At 46.2% G+C, this 18,874-nt stretch overlaps 1 protein-coding gene across 2 annotated transcripts in view; it reads left to right on the forward strand.

The window, feature by feature from the left end:
• mgat4b (alpha-1,3-mannosyl-glycoprotein 4-beta-N-acetylglucosaminyltransferase B) overlaps positions 1 to 16,378 on the forward strand; it is a 64,811-nt gene extending 48,433 nt beyond the window's left edge. For both annotated transcript variants that reach the window (XM_056439560.1, XM_056439559.1), the window contains exons 9-15: positions 1,609 to 1,739; positions 1,823 to 1,930; positions 3,391 to 3,584; positions 8,546 to 8,624; positions 9,150 to 9,237; positions 14,504 to 14,616; positions 16,047 to 16,378. In XM_056439560.1, coding sequence (XP_056295535.1) covers positions 1,609 to 1,739; positions 1,823 to 1,930; positions 3,391 to 3,584; positions 8,546 to 8,624; positions 9,150 to 9,237; positions 14,504 to 14,616; positions 16,047 to 16,070 — 737 coding nt within the window. In that variant the 3' untranslated portion in view covers positions 16,071 to 16,378. The remainder of the gene's footprint in view (positions 1 to 1,608; positions 1,740 to 1,822; positions 1,931 to 3,390; positions 3,585 to 8,545; positions 8,625 to 9,149; positions 9,238 to 14,503; positions 14,617 to 16,046) is intronic.
• The last annotated feature ends 2,496 nt before the right edge of the window (positions 16,379 to 18,874 follow it).

Raw genomic sequence — 18,874 nt, forward strand, 5'->3', positions numbered from 1 at the left:
ATAGTATTATTGTTAAAATTAGTATTAATATTCTTAATATTGTTCACATTAGTAATAATAATATTAATATTGTTAACATTAGTATTGATAGTATAAGTATTGTTAATGTTATTATTAATAGTGTTAATATTGTTAACGTTATTATTCATAGTGTTAATAGTGTTCTGTTATTAATATTGTTAACATTAGTATTAATATTGTTAACATTATTATTACCAGTGTTCATATTATCCTCATAAACTCTCGTATTGATCCGTTAACTCAGATCGATGACGTCGTCTCTGACTCGAGGCGTCGCTCCATCAACCAATTAAAATTTTTAAGTGAATTATTGATTTGACTTCAAATCAATGACGTCGTCACGCATGTTACGTGTTCTGTAACTCCGGGACACGGAGGTTTGTTAGGCTCAACCAAAGATTCACATTTAATGTGATTATTAAATATTCGGGACGCGTGAAGCGGAACGTTTTTATTGTTGCGCAATAAGCTGCAATGTTTCAGTTTGTTTTGAAAACAAAAAGATTCTCCCGGTGTGTGAGAGGGACACTGTTGCATTGTGGGTAGTCCGTCGCTCGCCCTTCAGCACTCACTCTTTGTTCTTCATGAAGAGAGAGAGAAGGTGATGAAGACTCTCTGCTCGATATTACAATAAGTATAGTAATTATAATTATAATAAGAATGGTAATGATTAAAAGAATAAATAATAATAATTCTGATAATAATATTGATGATTATTAAATAATATTAATTATGATTATTTAATAACCACAACAATTATTACAATTATAATGATCAGGATGATTACAAATAAAAATATTATTATAATAACGAAATTAATATAGGTATATATTATAATAATGTTAAACTTGTGTTGTTTGAACTCAAAATAAAACGTAATAAAATTCAATAGAAAACTAAACCTCATGAGATACTTTTAAAACAAATGTAAAACTATCTTTTTAACCATAATATGATTTCAAAGACTTGGTGGCTCTCACTAGGACTGTGATTGATTGATTTAATTGATAATCGGGTACCGAAATCAAACCTAATAAAATATATATATATTAAGTAAAAGCAGAGAATGCTCACATTATTAAATCTGAAACCATTAAATGTTTTTACATGAAAAACATGAGTTTATTTTAAGTATTTTTTCTTAATGGCTAGAAAAGGAATATAAACTCATTACAAAGTTTTAAATGATCGATAATATTATTGTTATAAATTATTTTTATAATAATATCTTTTTTACAAGAATAATAAATAAATAATAAATAAATCAGAAAAAAACATTAAATAAATTTTTTTTAAACCCACAAATTAAATTAAATGAAACTAAAGTGGAGTTCAGTGAACTCAACACGTGAGCTCAACATGTGAACTCAACACGTGAGCTCAACACGTGAACTCAACACGTGAACTCAACACGTGAGCTCAACACGTGAACTCAACACGTGAACTCAACACGTGAGCTCAACACGTGAACTCAACACGTGAACTCAACACGTGAACTCAACACGTGAGCTCAACACGTGAACTCAACACGTGAGCTCAACACGTGAACTCAACACGTGAACTCAACACCTCCCTCCTCCCCGACAGGGAAGATGTTCAAGTCTCTGGACCTGTCGCTCATCGTGGAGTTCATGTTGATGTTCTACAAGGACAAGCCCATCGACTGGCTCCTGGACCACATCATGTGGGTCAAGGTGTGCAACCCGGAGAAGGACGCGGTGAGCACCAGACCTCCTGAACGCACCTGAACGCCTCACCTGTACAAAGCCCATCTAGAAGTGTGTGTGTGTGTCTCCATCAGAAACACTGCGACCGGCAGAAAGCCAACCTGAGGATCCGCTTCAAGCCGTCGCTCTTCCAGCACGTCGGCACCCACTCGTCTCTGGCCGGGAAGATCCAGAAGCTCAAGGTAGTGTGTGTGTGTGTGTGTGTCTTTGTGTGTGTGTGTTTGTCTTTGTGTGTAAAAACCACATTCTGCTTCAACCTTGTATTTCTGCACAATTAAGTGATATAGTTACGTAATGTTACTCGTATTCCAGAGGATTGTTTCAGTCTTATTTCTAATAACTCTAATAATGTAAATGTAATGTAAACTCTAATGTAAAGCCACCCCAAAAAAATAATCTGCCATCAAGAAACTGAAGGGATCTTATTATAGAGAAGATACGCTGATGCACGATGTTCAAATTCAGGATTCTGTTAACATATTTTATTTTAGGGTGGGGGTGGGTGGCACGGGGTGATGGGGGTGGTAGGGGGTGGGGGGGAAAGCTTTTTTAAGGGAGGATAGGAAATCTGGGAACTACAGATTTTCTATCAAAATATATGAGATATAAAGCAGATTATGAAGGTTTGGATGTTGCTGTCAGAAATGTCCTTCGCTGATGCAAAGTTGAGCTCCAGAATCCACCGATGTGAAGGTTCTCCCTCTGGTTACTGGCCAATCACAGGGAACTTTAAAATACATTCTAAAAACTGTCTTGGAGCTGCCGGTCAGAGCTGCAGACGGACTGGTCGGCGGTCGGAGGAAAGTCTGGTGAGTTTGAGACGAGAGGTTCGAGGGCGGCTCGGCCTCCGGAGAGATGAAGATTGAAAGCCTCCGCAGTCTCAACCCGGAGCTGCAGAAACGTCTCCGCTCGCCTCTGATCGCTGCGTGAGGAGCGATGGATACGAGCCGGGCCGCTGATGCAATCTGGTCCAATCAATGGGATATTGATCCGGCCGCCTCCGGACCAGAGCCTCCTTGATGTTTGAGATTGAACCGTTGAGGCCGGCCCGCGATGGAGCCGCGTACGCCGGGGTTTAGGAAGAAAAGTTAAATGAGAAGAATTCAAGTTGGAAGTGGGGTTTGTTTGTCTGTGGAGAGTTGAGTCAAGAGATTTGTGAGAAAGGTACCACCTTCTCTCAGACACTACGTCCACCTCTGTGGTCACTCAACTCTCATCTTCCTGGGAAGCTCATTTGCTTGCTTATGAATTTAATCAAAGGGATTCCCAAAAACAGGCTAAACGAGAAGAACTCGGCAGTCTAATGAGACTGAAAACTGTTAATCACATTTACCTGGACCAATCCCTGAAAGATAGATAGATAGATAGATACTTTATTAATCCCCAAGGGGAAATGTGGATGATGTTGACGTCCATATTTGATCACCCAGGAACAACTGAATACAAATACATTCTTCTGAAAGGGCTTCTTGTATCTTCAGTGTCTTTGCTCTGTTGATTAGCATCAGCAGCTAGCGAGGCTCACACTGATACCCGTAAGGGTAGAAGTCTGAGATGACTCCCGGGTCATACTGGGATCTGGTCTATGCCTCATCTCATCAGAGGCAACAGACATAACTCCTGATGTCTACCTGTGCTCCAGGATAAAGACTTTGGGAAACAGAGCCTCCATAAGGGTCACGCCAACCCGCTGGCGGAGGTGACGACCAGCCTGAAGACCTACCAGCACTTCACCCTGGAGAAAGCCTACCTGGGGGAGGACTTCTTCTGGGCCTTCACGCCTGTAGCAGGGGATTTTATACGGATACGATTCTTCACACCTGTCCGCATCGAGAGGTGGGTACCAGGGAGAGGTGGATACCAGGGAGAGGTGGGTACCAGGGAGAGGTGGGTACCAGGGAGAGGTGGGTACCAGAGAGAGGTGGGTACCATTGAGAGGTGGGTACCAGAGAGAGGTGGGTACCAGGGAGAGGTGGGTACCAGAGAGAGGTGGGTACCATTGAGAGGTGGGTACCAGAGAGAGGTGGGTACCAGGGAGAGGTGGGTACCAGGGAGAGGTGGGTACCATTGAGAGGTGGGTACCAGAGAGAGGTGGGTACCAGGGAGAGGTGGGTACCAGGGAGAGGTGGGTACCAGAGAGAGGTGGGTACCAGAGAGAGGTGGGTACCAGGGAGAGGTGGGTACCAGAGAGAGGTGGGTACCAGGGAGAGGTGGGTACCAGAGAGAGGTGGGTACCATTGAGAGGTGGGTACCAGAGAGAGGTGGGTACCAGGGAGAGGTGGGTACCATTGAGAGGTGGGTACCAGGGAGAGGTGGGTACCAGGGAGAGGTGGGTACCATTGAGAGGTGGGTACCAGGAGAGGTGGGTACCAGGAGAGGTGGGTACCATTGAGAGGTGGGTACCAGAGAGGTGGGTACCAGGAGAGGTGGGTACCAGAGAGGTGGGTACCAGAGAGGTGGGTACCAGGAGAGGTGGGTACCAGGAGAGGTGGGTACCAGAGAGAGGTGGGTACCAGAGAGGTGGGTACCATTGAGAGGTGGGTACCCAGAGAGAGGTGGGTACCATTGAGAGGTGGGTACCATCGAGAGGTGGGGACCAGGGAGAGGTGGGTACCATCGAGAGGTGGGCACCAGAGAGCGGTGGGTACCATACACAGGTGGGTACCAGAGAGGTGGGTACCATTGAGAGGTGGGTACCAGAGAGGTGGGTACCATGAGAGGTGGGTACCATTGAGAGGTGGGTACCAGAGGTGGGTACCAGAGAGAGGTGGGTACCAGGGAGAGGTGGGTACCATCGAGAGGTGGGTACCAGGGAGAGGTGGGTACCATCGAGAGGTGGGTACCAGAGAGAGGTGGGTACCATTGAGAGGTGGGTACCAGAGAGAGGTGGGTACCATTGAGAGGTGGGTACCATTGAGAGGTGGGTACCAGAGAGAGGTGGGTACCATTGAGAGGTGGGTACCAGAGAGAGGTGGGTACCATTGAGAGGTGGGTACCAGAGAGGTGGGTACCATTGAGAGGTGGGTACCAGAGAGAGGTGGGTACCATTGAGAGGTGGGTACCAGAGAGAGGTGGGTACCAGAGAGAGGTGTGTACCATCGAGAGGTGGGTACCAGGGAGAGGTGGGTACCATTGAGAGGTGGGTACCAGAGAGAGGTGTGTACCATCGAGAGGTGGGTACCAGGGAGAGGTGGGTACCATCGAGAGGTGGGTACCAGGGAGAGGTGGGTACCATCGAGAGGTGGGTACCAGAGAGAGGTGGGTACCATTGAGAGGTGGGTACCAGAGAGAGGTGGGTACCAGAGAGAGGTGGGTACCATCGAGAGGTGGGTACCAGGGAGAGGTGGGTACCATCGAGAGGTGGGTACCAGAGAGAGGTGGGTACCATTGAGAGGTGGGTACCAGAGAGAGGTGGGTACCAGAGAGGTGGGTACCAGGGAGAGGTGGGTACCAGAGAGAGGTGGGTACCAGAGAGAGGTGGGTACCATTGAGAGGTGGGTACCAGAGAGAGGTGGGTACCAGGGAGAGGTGGGTACCAGAGAGAGGTGGGTACCATTGAGAGGTGGGTACCAGAGAGAGGTGGGTACCATCGAGAGGTGGGTACCATTGAGAGGTGGGTACCAGAGAGAGGTGGGTACCATTGAGAGGTGGGTACCAGAGAGAGGTGGGTACCATTGAGAGGTGGGTACCAGAGAGGTGGGTACCATTGAGAGGTGGGTACCAGGGAGAGGTGGGTACCATTGAGAGGTGGGTACCAGAGAGAGGTGGGTACCAGGGAGAGGTGGGTACCATTGAGAGGTGGGTACCAGGGAGAGGTGGGTACCATTGAGAGGTGGGTACCAGAGAGGTGGGTACCATTGAGAGGTGGGTACCAGAGAGAGGTGGGTACCATTGAGAGGTGGGTACCAGAGAGAGGTGGGTACCATTGAGAGGTGGGTACCAGAGAGAGGTGGGTACCATTGAGAGGTGGGTACCAGAGAGAGGTGGGTACCAGAGAGGTGGGTACCATTGAGAGGTGGGTACCAGAGAGAGGTGGGTACCAGAGAGAGGTGTGTACCATCGAGAGGTGGGTACCAGGGAGAGGTGGGTACCATTGAGAGGTGGGTACCAGAGAGAGGTGTGTACCATTGAGAGGTGGGTACCAGGGAGAGGTGGGTACCATCGAGAGGTGGGTACCAGGGAGAGGTGGGTACCAGAGAGAGGTGGGTACCAGAGAGAGGTGGGTACCATTGAGAGGTGGATACCATCGAGAGGTGGGTACCAGGGAGAGGTGGGTACCATTGAGAGGTGGGTACCAGAGAGAGGTGGGTACCATTGAGAGGTGGGTACCAGAGAGAGGTGGGTACCAGAGAGAGGTGGGTACCAAAGAGAGGTGGGTACCAGGGAGAGGTGGGTACCAGAGAGAGGTGGGTACCAGAGAGGTGGGTACCAGAGAGGTGGGTACCAGGGAGAGGTGGGTACCAGAGAGAGGTGGGTACCAGAGAGAGGTGGGTACCATTGAGAGGTGGGTACCAGGGAGAGGTGGGTACCATCGAGAGGTGGGTACCAGGGAGAGGTGGGTACCATCGAGAGGTGGGTACCAGAGAGAGGTGGGTACCATTGAGAGGTGGGTACCAGAGAGAGGTGGGTACCATTGAGAGGTGGGTACCAGAGAGAGGTGGGTACCAGAGAGAGGTGGGTACCAAAGAGAGGTGGGTACCAGGGAGAGGTGGGTACTAGAGAGAGGTGGGTACCATTGAGAGGTGGGTACTAGAGAGAGGTGGGTACCATTGAGAGGTGGGTACCAGGGAGAGGTGGGTACCAGAGAGAGGTGGGTACCATTGAGAGGTGGGTACCAGAGAGGTGGGTACCAGGAGAGGTGGGTACCAGAGAGAGGTGGGTACCAGGGAGAGGTGGGTACCAGGGAGAGGTGGGTACCAGAGAGAGGTGGGTACCATCGAGAGGTGGGTACCATTGAGAGGTGGGTACCAGAGAGAGGTGGGTACCATCGAGAGGTGGGTACCAGGGAGAGGTGGGTACCAGGGAGAGGTGGGTACCATCGAGAGGTGGGTACCATTGAGAGGTGGGTACCAGAGAGAGGTGGGTACCATCGAGAGGTGGGTACCAGGGAGAGGTGGGTACCAGAGAGAGGTGGGTACCATTGAGAGGTGGGTACCAGGGAGAGGTGGGTACCATTGAGAGGTGGGTACCAGGGAGAGGTGGGTACCATTGAGAGGTGGGTAACATTGAGAGGTGGGTACCAGAGAGAGGTGGGTACCATTGAGAGGTGGGTACCAGGGAGAGGTGGGTACCATTGAGAGGTGGGTACCAGAGAGAGGTGGGTACCAGGGAGAGGTGGGTACCAGGGAGAGGTGGGTACCAGAGAGAGGTGGGTACCACGGAGAGGTGGGTACCATTGAGAGGTGGGTACCAGAGAGAGGTGGGTACCAGGGAGAGGTGGGTACCATTGAGAGGTGGGTACCAGGGAGAGGTGGGTACCAGAGAGAGGTGGGTACCATTGAGATGTGGGTACCAGAGAGAGGTGGGTACCAGAGAGAGGTGGGTACCAGGGAGAGGTGTGTACCAGAGAGAGGTGGGTACCAGGGAGAGGTGGGTACCAGAGAGAGGTGGGTACCAGAGAGAGGTGGGTACCAGAGAGAGGTGGGTACCAGAGAGAGGTGGGTACCAGGGAGAGGTGGGTACCAGAGAGAGGTGGGTACCAGGGAGAGGTGGGTACCAGGGAGAGGTGGGTACCAGAGAGAGGTGGGTACCATTGAGAGGTGGGTACCAGGGAGAGGTGGGTACCAGGGAGAGGTGGGTACCAGAGAGAGGTGGGTACCAGGGAGAGGTGGGTACCATTGAGAGAGGTGGGTACCAGGGAGAGGTGGGTACCAGAGAGAGGTGGGTACCAGAGAGTTACCCGGTGTAAGGTCCAAGGGTGTGAGGGTTATTAGATGGTACCTGGACAGTACAGGTTGCTGGGGGGTATCACAGATTACTAGAGGTTCCAGAGAATACCAACGTTCTGCAGGGTATGAAGGGGGTAATTCCAAGAGGTTACAGAGCCAGTGTGGGGACAAGAGGGTGCCCAGTATGAGGAGGGGCCCCAGAAGGTACCAGCAATTCACCAGAGGCCAGTTGTAGTTCTAAGGTCTTGGGTATATCAAAGGGTACGGTCAGATATGTGCAGAAGAAGACCAGCATTGTGGCTCCTGGAGGGTACTTGGGTATCTCAACAGGATCCACAGTCTACAAGGAGTTACAGGGTATGAAGGGTATAGGGCCTTGAAGGGTACTTAGGGGGTACACAAGGGGAAACCAGCATCTAGGGTACCGAGGATTTAGGGATTGTGAGATGAACCAGGGCCACACAGGGTCCAGAGATGGTACTATGGGGTCACATGGTCTCAGGGGTATCAGAGTGTAACAAAGAGGATTTAGCAGGTCAGGGTATTACAGACTACGAGAGAATCCTAGTGGGTTATACGGTCTAAGGGGTATCCGCAGGTACCAAAGATGTGCAAGAGGTCTTGGAGTCAGATGCCATGGTATTGTAAGTACTAGGGCACCATGGGGCTACACAGCCTCTGGGGTGTGAGGGGGTAAGGAGGTGACAAGGAGGTGCAGGAGGTGCGAGAGGTACCAGAAGATGGAGGGTAGTCTAGGGCACGAAGAGGTTCTTGGGTTACATGGTGTTCAACAAGACCAGTACAGAGTACTAGACGGCTCTGAGGGGTCACATATACAATGACAATAAAGTACTATATATATATATAATATTTAAAACTCACATCCTGTCTTTGTCCTCCTCCTCTAAGGTATTTCTTTCGGGGCGGGAACATCGAACACCCGGGAGACAAACTCTACAACACGTCGGTGGAGGTTCTGCCATTCGACGTGAGTCCAGGAACCGACCCAGGGAACCTAACTCACTTCATCCATCCATCTATCATCCATCACTTCATTCACCCATTCATCCATCTATCATCCAGCCATCAATCAATTAATTCTTCTATCCATTCACCCATCTATCAATTCATTAATTCATCCATCTATTATACATTAAATCATTCTATTCATTCTTCCATCCATCCATCCATCTAGCGTCCATCAATCTATTAATTCATCCATCCATTTATCCATTAATCCTTCCATCCATCACCCCCTCCATCCATCCATGATCCATCCATCCATTCATCCATAATCCATTATTCATCCATTCATCATCCCCTCCATCCATGATCCATCCATCAGTTCATCCATCCATAAATGAGTATACTGTTGTACACATTTTTAAATATGCTGAATAATATAATAATAATATTATGTAATAATAACAAAGCGGAACAAATCTCCTTAAACTGGACACAATGTATCTCTTTATAAAGTATAATGATGGGTTTGTTTCTGTGTTCCTTCCAGAACATTCAGGCGGAGAAAGAGGCCTTGACGGAGGGGAGAGAGAAGACACCAAAGTACCACCGCACAGAAGACGGGTTCATCAGGATAGGTGAGAGAACGGAGCATCGACTTCTATACAACCAGAGGAGTCGCCCCCTGGTGGTCAGGAGAGAGAATGCAGCTTTAACACATGAAGCATAGACTTCTATACAACCAGAGGAGTTGCCCCCTGGTGGTCAGGAGAGAGAATGCAGCTTTAACACATGAAGCATATACCTCTATACAACCAGAGGGGTCGCCCCCTGGTGGCCAGGAGAGAGAATGCAGCTGTAACACATGAAGCATAGACTTCTATACAACCAGAGGAGTCGCCCCCTGGTGGTCAGGAGAGAGAATGCAGCTTTAACACATGAAGCATATACTTCTATACAACCAGAGGAGTTGCCCCCTGGTGGTCAGGAGAGAGAATGCAGCTTTAACACATGAAGCATATACCTCTATACAACCAGAGGGGTCGCCCCCTGGTGGCCAGGAGAGAGAATGCAGCTGTAACACATGAAGCATAGACTTCTATACAACCAGATGACTCACCCCCTGGTGGCCAGGAGAGAGAATGAAGCTGTAACACATGAAGCATAGACTTCTATACAACCAGAGGAGCCCCCTGGTGGTCAGGAGAGAGAATACAGCTTTAACACATGAAGCATAGACTTCTATACAACCAGAGGAGTCGCCCCCTGGTGGTCAGGAGAGAGAATGCAGCTTTAACACATGAAGCATAGACTTCTATATAACCAGAGGAGTCGCCCCCTGGTGGTCAGGAGAGAGAATGCAGCTTTAACACATATAGCATAGACTTCTATACAACCAGAGGAGTCGCCCCCTGGTGGTCAGGAGAGAGAATGCAGCTTCAACACATATAGCATAGACTTCTATACAACCAGAGGAGTCGCCCCCTGGTGGTCAGGAGAGAGAATGCAGCTTCAACACATATAGCATAGACTTCTATACAACCAGAGGAGCCCCCTGGTGGTCAGGAGAGACCTAACTTCTGTTTCTCAACATCTGACGGATTACAACTCAAACTTGGAGGTTGTCTCATGTTGAGTTTAACGGTCTGTGTGTTAACCGGAGGAAAGTTATTCAGGACAACATTCCTCTCCTTTGTTTTCCTGCAGCAATGAGGATAAACACACACACAGACACACACACATGCACACACAGACATGCACACACAGACACACACAGACACACACACACAGACACACACACACAGACACACACACACACAGACACACACACACAGACACACACAGACACACACACACACACACACACACACAGACACACACAGACACACACAGACACACACAGACACACAGACACACACACACACAGACACACACACACACACACACACACACAGACACACACACAGACACACACAGACACACACACACACACACACAGACACACAGACACACACACAGACACACACACAGACACACACACATGCACACACAGACACACACACACACACACAGACACACACACATGCACACACAGACACACACATGCACACACACACACATACACACATGAGACACACACACCGAGGGGTTTGTGGGACGTTCAACCCGACGTAAATGATGTCACTGTTTTATTACACCTCAGAGGTACATGTAGTACTTTATACTTTTACACTCAGAGGTACATGTAGTTTACTAAATGATGTACTTTATACTTTATTACACCTCAGAGGTACATGTAGTACTTTATACTTTATTACACCTCAGAGGTACATGTAGTACTTTATACTTTATTACACCTCAGAGGTACATGTAGTACTTTATACTGTACTACACCTAGAGGTACATGTAGTACTTTATACTTTATTACACCTCAGAGGTACATGTAGTACTTTATACTGTACTACACCTAGAGGTACATGTAGTACTTTATACTTTATTACACCTCAGAGGTACATGTAGTACTTTACACTGTACTACACTCAGAGGTACATGTAGTACTTTACACTGTACTACACCTAGAGGTACATGTAGTACTTTATACTTTATTACACCTCAGAGGTACATGTAGTACTTTATACTGTACTACACCTAGAGGTACATGTAGTACTTTATACTTTATTACACCTCAGAGGTACATGTAGTACTTTATACTGTACTACACCTAGAGGTACATGTAGTACTTTATACTTTACTACACCTAGAGGTACATGTAGTACTTTATACTGTACTACACCTCAGAGGTACATGTAGTACTTTATACTGTACTACACCTAGAGGTACATGTAGTACTTTATACTTTACTACACCTCAGAGGTACATGTAGTACTTTATACTGTACTACACCTAGAGGTACATGTAGTACTTTATACTGTACTACACCTAGAGGTACATGTAGTACTTTATACTTTACTACACCTCAGAGGTACATGTAGTACTTTATACTTTACTACACCTAGAGGTACATGTAGTACTTTATACTGTACTACACTCAGAGGTACATGTAGTACTTTATACTGTACTACACTCAGAGGTACATGTAGTACTTTATACTTTACTACACCTCAGAGGTACATGTAGTACTTTATACTGTACTACACTCAGAGGTACATGTAGTACTTTATACTGTACTACACTCAGAGGTACATGTAGTACTTTATACTGTACTACACCTAGAGGTACATGTAGTACTTTATACTGTACTACACCTAGAGGTACATGTAGTACTTTATACTGTACTACACTCAGAGGTACATGTAGTACTTTAGACTGTACTACACCTAGAGGTACATGTAGTACTTTATACTGTACTACACCTCAGAGGTACATGTAGTACTTTATACTTTACTACACCTCAGAGGTACATGTAGTACTTTATACTTTACTACACCTCAGAGGTACATGTAGTACTTTATACTGTACTACACTCAGAGGTACATGTAGTACTTTATACTGTACTACACTCAGAGGTACATGTAGTACTTTATACTGTACTACACTCAGAGGTACATGTAGTACTTTATACTGTACTACACTCAGAGGTACATGTAGTACTTTATACTGTACTACACTCAGAGGTACATGTAGTACTTTATACTGTACTACACTCAGAGGTACATGTAGTACTTTATACTGTACTACACCTAGAGGTACATGTAGTACTTTATACTGTACTACACCTAGAGGTACATGTAGTACTTTATACTGTACTACACTCAGAGGTACATGTAGTACTTTATACTGTACTACACCTCAGAGGTACATGTAGTACTTTATACTTTACTACACCTCAGAGGAACATGTAGTACTTTAGACTGTACTACCTCTCAGAGGTACATGTAGTACTTTATACTTTACTACACCTCAGAGGTACATGTAGTACTTTATACTGTACTACACCTAGAGGTACATGTAGTACTTTATACTGTACTACACCTCAGAGGTACATGTAGTACTTTATACTGTACTACACTCAGAGGTACATGTAGTACTTTAGACTGTACTACACTCAGAGGTACATGTAGTACTTTATACTGTACTACACTCAGAGGTACATGTAGTACTTTAGACTGTACTACCTCTCAGAGGTACATGTAGTACTTTATACTGTACTACTCTCAGAGGTACATGTAGTACTTTAGACTGTACTACACTCAGAGGTACATGTAGTACTTTATACTGTACTACACTCAGAGGTACATGTAGTACTTTAGACTGTACTACACTCAGAGGTACATGTAGTACTTTATACTGTACTACACTCAGAGGTACATGTAGTACTTTAGACTGTACTACACCTCAGAGGTACATGTAGTACTTTATACTGTACTACTCTCAGAGGTACATGTAGTACTTTAGACTGTATTACCTCTCAGAGGTACATGTAGTACTTTAGACTGTACTACTCTCAGAGGTACATGTAGTACTTTAGACTGTATTACCTCTCAGAGGTACATGTAGTACTTTAGACTGTATTACCTCTCAGAGGTACATGTAGTACTTTAGACTGTACTACTCTCAGAGGTACATGTAGTACTTTATACTGTACTACTCTCAGAGGTACATGTAGTACTTTATACTGTACTACTCTCAGAGGTACATGTAGTACTTTAGACTGTATTACCTCTCAGAGGTACATGTAGTACTTTATACTGTACTACTCTCAGAGGTACATGTAGTACTTTAGACTGTATTACCTCTCAGAGGTACATGTAGTACTTTAGACTGTACTACTCTCAGAGGTACATGTAGTACTTTATACTGTACTACTCTCAGAGGTACATGTAGTACTTTATACTGTACTACTCTCAGAGGTACATGTAGTACTTTAGACTGTATTACCTCTCAGAGGTACATGTAGTACTTTAGACTGTATTACCTCTCAGAGGTACATGTAGTACTTTAGACTGTATTACCTCTCAGAGGTACATGTAGTACTTTATACTGTACTACTCTCAGAGGTACATGTAGTACTTTATACTGTACTACTCTCAGAGGTACATGTAGTACTTTAGACTGTATTACCTCTCAGAGGTACATGTAGTACTTTAGACTGTACTACTCTCAGAGGTACATGTAGTACTTTAGACTGTATTACCTCTCAGAGGTACATGTAGTACTTTAGACTGTATTACCTCTCAGAGGTACATGTAGTACTTTAGACTGTATTACCTCTCAGAGGTACATGTAGTACTCTCAGAGGGGCTGCTGATGTATTCCTGATGTATAAATAAAGAGTGTTCTGACCTCCAGAGTCGTTGTCTCCTCCTGGAGGAGGCCGTGACCTTGAGGCTGTGACCTTTAGGCTGTGACCTTGAGTTTGTGACCTTGAGGTTTATAAGTGAGGTTTTAATCTGACCTCATAAATCACCAGCAGCTCTTTATCTCCGCTCATCAATATTTCAGATGAGTCGGCGGATCGATCCGGCCGACCCTCCTTCCCTCTATTAATTTTGGCGTCTGCCTTCACAGCTTAGATCACATGGTCTCATCCAGTGGTCCCCAAACTAAGGCCCCGCGGGCCTTAGTTTGGGGACCACTGGTGTCAACCATTAAACGTGTCTCCCTAAGTTCAGATCCAGGGGCTTTAATCAGGATTCTATTGAGGGAACCGGAGGCCTTCCTGCAGCTTCAGCTTGTTAGGTTGTAATAGTTTATTTTGATTCTGTAGTCTTGAGCTTTAAATTAATACATATAGAAGGCATCGCTGTGTGTCATGAAAATAAAATACTCAAGTAGAGTAGCAACAGAGCAGTACTCAAGTACTTCTTAAGGTACTTAAGTACTTCTTAAGGTACCACGGGTCCCATCAGGTTTATTGACCTCATTGATCTTCATCTCTTCCAGGAACCTTCAAGAACGGGATCGCGGAGGGCGAGGTGGACCCCACCTTCGGGCCCCTGGAGGCCATGAGGCTCACCGTGCTGACGGACTCGCCGGTCTGGGTGATCCTCAGCGAGGTGAGACCCTTCTGGACTGGAACACATTAAAACCAGAGTGATTTATGAAGACCTCCATCCAAAGGGTCTCACTGTACCTCGTGAAAAAAGGTCCTTGAGGAAGAGAGTTGTCGGTTCCTTTGGTTCCTGAGGAGGTTCTCTTCATTTCATTGAGGATTAAAAGAGTTCTTGAGAGGTTCAACGTATTAGGATATTCCAGGAGGGGCTTTGGAGGTTCAAGAGGTGGTTTCAGGGTCTCTGGATGGGGGACTCAGAGGTTTCTTGGGTTCTCGCACAGGTCTTGGATGCAGTTCCTGGAGAGACTTCAATGTTTCAGTGATGCTCATTGAAACACGTTCAATCTTCAAGAGGTGCTTAAAGAAGAGACGGGTTCTCTATGAGCGAGACAAACGAGCTTCATAGCCCTCCGATGGCCCTCGAGTTCTGAAGGATGCTGTCGGGGGTCTTGTTGGTCTTTCTTAGTGCTCTGTGGGTCCATGGTGGGGTCCCTGAGGAGCTCACACGGGGTACCAAGCCTCCTCAGATCCTGGTTACGTTGGCTGTCGAGGATGTTCCAGCTTCCATGTGGAGATCCAAAGTGTTGGGTTCAGGAGGAGGACCGAGGGGGAGTCTGGTAGGGTAGCCGCGGTGCCTTCAGGGTGTTCCAGACGATGCAGAAGTACATTCAGGGGTATTATTCATCAAAGGGTTGTTGGTGTCCTTGAGAAGGTTCCAGGGACTTCAAAGGGGGCTTTGCGTCTCCAGGACCAGGCTGGAGGGCGTGTTGGGAATGCCACTCCAGGAATGTGTGATAGGATTTCAAGGAGTTTTTTTGGGGGGGTGGGGGATTACAAGAACGCTTGAAGAGGTTCCCATGGTCCCAGGCCTCCTTCAGAGTCAGAGGGTGTTATGGGAGATTCTAGGAGTGTTTGAAATGTCCGTTTGAAGGGACTCCAGGTGTCCTTGAGGCGGTCCGCTGGAGGAAGAGCTCCACGAGACACTTGTGAGGTTATGGAGACGTCTTCCACGTCTTCCACGTGTCTCTCAGCGACTCCTTGAAGAGAAAGATCACACGTTGTTTTAGTCTTTATCGTCATTTTAAAAATAATTACATATTACGTAATCTTTAAAAACCTCAAAAAGTTCAAAATAACTGAAAATGATATCCTTTTGTTTTGTTGGAACAAACGACCCTCAAAGCAGCACCGTGTGAACGGATTAGTTAGACAGCACCGAAAAGCAGGACTGACCCCTGACCTTTGACCTGTGTGTCTCCATGTTAACCCTTTAAAGGACACATGAGTCTGAGAGGCTTTTAAGTGATGTAACAGACCGTTGGATCCGCCTCAGATTAAGAAAACAGTCTCACCTCAACACCACAGAGTAAATGATCCCCTAACTGTCTGCTGTAACTGGTTTCTCTGGTTTCTCTGGTTTCTCTCCTGACTCAGATCTTCATAAAGAAAGCTGAGTGAAGCTCCTCCCCCTCCCCCCCCCCTCACGCCCCCCAGCCCTGCTCGCCAGATTCACACCGGCGGTGCGACGGCGCCGCCGTCTGGCCGGACCTCGCCGCTGCAGGGCTGCGCGTGGATCAGACTGGGATGAAACATGTAAACAACAACAACAACAACAACAACAATAACAATAACAACAATAACAACAGGACGCAGATCCCCCGGCGGTGTGGAGGACTTGTGTTCAGGAAGGTAGATGTTGAAAACACTGGGAACTCTGAACCTGCTGCTCCAAAACCCCACAGACTCAAAGGCCTCAAAGCCCACACACACACACGCGCTCCATATGAATGCCTCCGTGTATCTGCTGCTCCGGGTTCAGCCTTAAGGAGGACGGAGAGCAGGAAACGAGCCCCGGACAAAGTACCCACAATCCTTTGCTGCGAGAAAAAAAACAACTACTGATGACGACGCCGGAGTTTAACTTTAAAGAAGTTTATTTAGTTTAAGTTAAGTGAGGCCTTTTCACACACGACTGTTCTACTACCCAGTACTCTGATGTACTACCCAGTACTCTGATGTACTACCCAGTACTCTGATGTACTACCCAGTACTCTGATGTACTACCCAGTACTCTGATGTACTTTACAGTACTCTGATGTACTACCCAGTACTCTGATGTACTACCCAGTACTCTGATGTACTACCCAGTACTCTGATGTACTACCCAGTACTCTGATGTACTACCCAGTACTCTGTTCTACTACCCAGTACTCTGATGTACTACCCAGTACTCTGATGTACTACCCAGTACTCTGATGTACTTCAGTACTCTGATGTACTACCCAGTACTCTGTTCTACTACCCAGTACTCTGATGTACTACCCAGTACTCTGATGTACTACCCAGTACTCTGATGTACTTCAGGACTCTGATGTACTTCAGTACTCTGATGTACTTCAGTACTCTGATGTACTACCCAGTTCTCTGATGTACTACCCAGTACTCTGATGTACTTCAGTACTCTGATGTACTACCCAGTACTCTGATGTACTACCCAGTACTCTGATGTACTACCCAGTACTCTGTTCTACTACCCAGTACTCTGATGTACTACCCAGTACTCTGATGTACTTCAGTACTCTGATGTACTACCCAGTACTCTGATGTACTTCAGGACTCTGATGTACTTCAGTACTCTGATGTACTTCAGTACTCTGATGTACTACCCAGTTCTCTGATGTACTACCCAGTACTCTGATGTACTTCAGTACTCTGATGTACTACCCAGTACTCTGATGTACTACCCAGTACTCTGATGTACTTCAGTACTCTGATGTACTACCCAGTACTCTGATGTACTTTACAGTACTCTGATGTACTACACAGTACTCTGATGTACTTCAGTACTCTGATGTACTACCCAGTACTCTGATGTACTACCCAGTACTCTCATGTACTTCATGGTATTCTGATGTACTTCATGGTACTCTGATGTACTCCACAGTACTCTGATGTACTTTACAGTACTCTGATGTACTTCAGTACTCTGATGTACTTCAGTACTCTGATATACTTTACAGTACTCTGTTGTACTTTACAGGACTCTGATGTACTTCAGGACTCTGATGTACTTTACAGTACTCTGATGTACTTCACGGGACTCTGATGTACTTCAGGACTCTGATGTACTTTACAGTACTCTGATGTACTTCAGTACTCTGATATACTTTACAGTACTCTGATGTACTTTACAGGACTCTGATGTACTTCAGGACTCTGATGTACTTTACAGTACTCTGATGTACTACCCAGTACTCTGATGTACTTCAGTACTCTGATGTACTTCAGTACTCTGATGTACTACCCAGTACTCTGATGTTCTTCACGGGACTCTGATGTACTTCATGGTACTCTGATGTACTACCCAGTACTCTGATGTACTACCCAGTACTCTGATGTACTACCCAGTACTCTGATGTACTTCAGTACTTTGATGTACTCCACAGTACTTTGATGTACTCCACAGTACTCTGATGTACTCCACAGTACTCTGATGTACTCCACAGTACGCTCAAGGTACTCCACAGTACTCTGATGTACTCCACAGTACGCTCAAGGTACTCCACAGTACTCTGATGTACTCCACAGTACGCTCAAGGTACTCCACAGTACTCTCAAGGTACTCCACAGTACTCTCAAGGTACTCCACAGTACTCTGATGTACTCCACAGTACTCTAGTTTCCTCTTGTACTTCTGATTCTTTTCTTTCCAGTTTTCTCTCGTTGACTCTTTTGTTCAACAGCCATGTTTAGTTGTATTTCCCCGTGGAGACGTCGTTCTGTCGTCTCCTCATTACCTCTTCCACTCTTTGTCGGTTCCCTCGGTTCCCTCGGGTCCGTTGTCGGTTCCTCAGATGATGTAAACGTTCTCATCAGATACCGAAAGAGTCCGCTCGTCTTTCAGAACGAGGACGTCAAGCTAAACGGTGATTTTACGTGTCTTTCACATTTTTAAAAACAGAAGAACAAAGACAAATGTAGCCGCCTTCCAATGATCAAATCACCCGTTCTTTTATTGATTATTTATTATTAATGAAAGGATTTAAAGAAAAACATTTCCCGAGGTCAACGGCGTCTTCGAGCTTCAGGAAACATTCCGAGTTGTGTTTTCTTTGTGAGATGCACTGGAATGCATCGCTATAATCCTGTGTTTGTCTTTTGTATCCTTTAGATAAAACTCTATTTAAATGATCTTTACCTTCTATTCAATCTGTGACTTGTAATAAAGACAGAAATGTAAATTGTTTCTTTTCTTTCTTCCT

The sequence above is a fragment of the Pseudoliparis swirei genome, chromosome 19 (genome assembly GCF_029220125.1).
Source record: "Pseudoliparis swirei isolate HS2019 ecotype Mariana Trench chromosome 19, NWPU_hadal_v1, whole genome shotgun sequence".
Taxonomy (NCBI): Eukaryota; Metazoa; Chordata; class Actinopteri; order Perciformes; family Liparidae; genus Pseudoliparis; species Pseudoliparis swirei.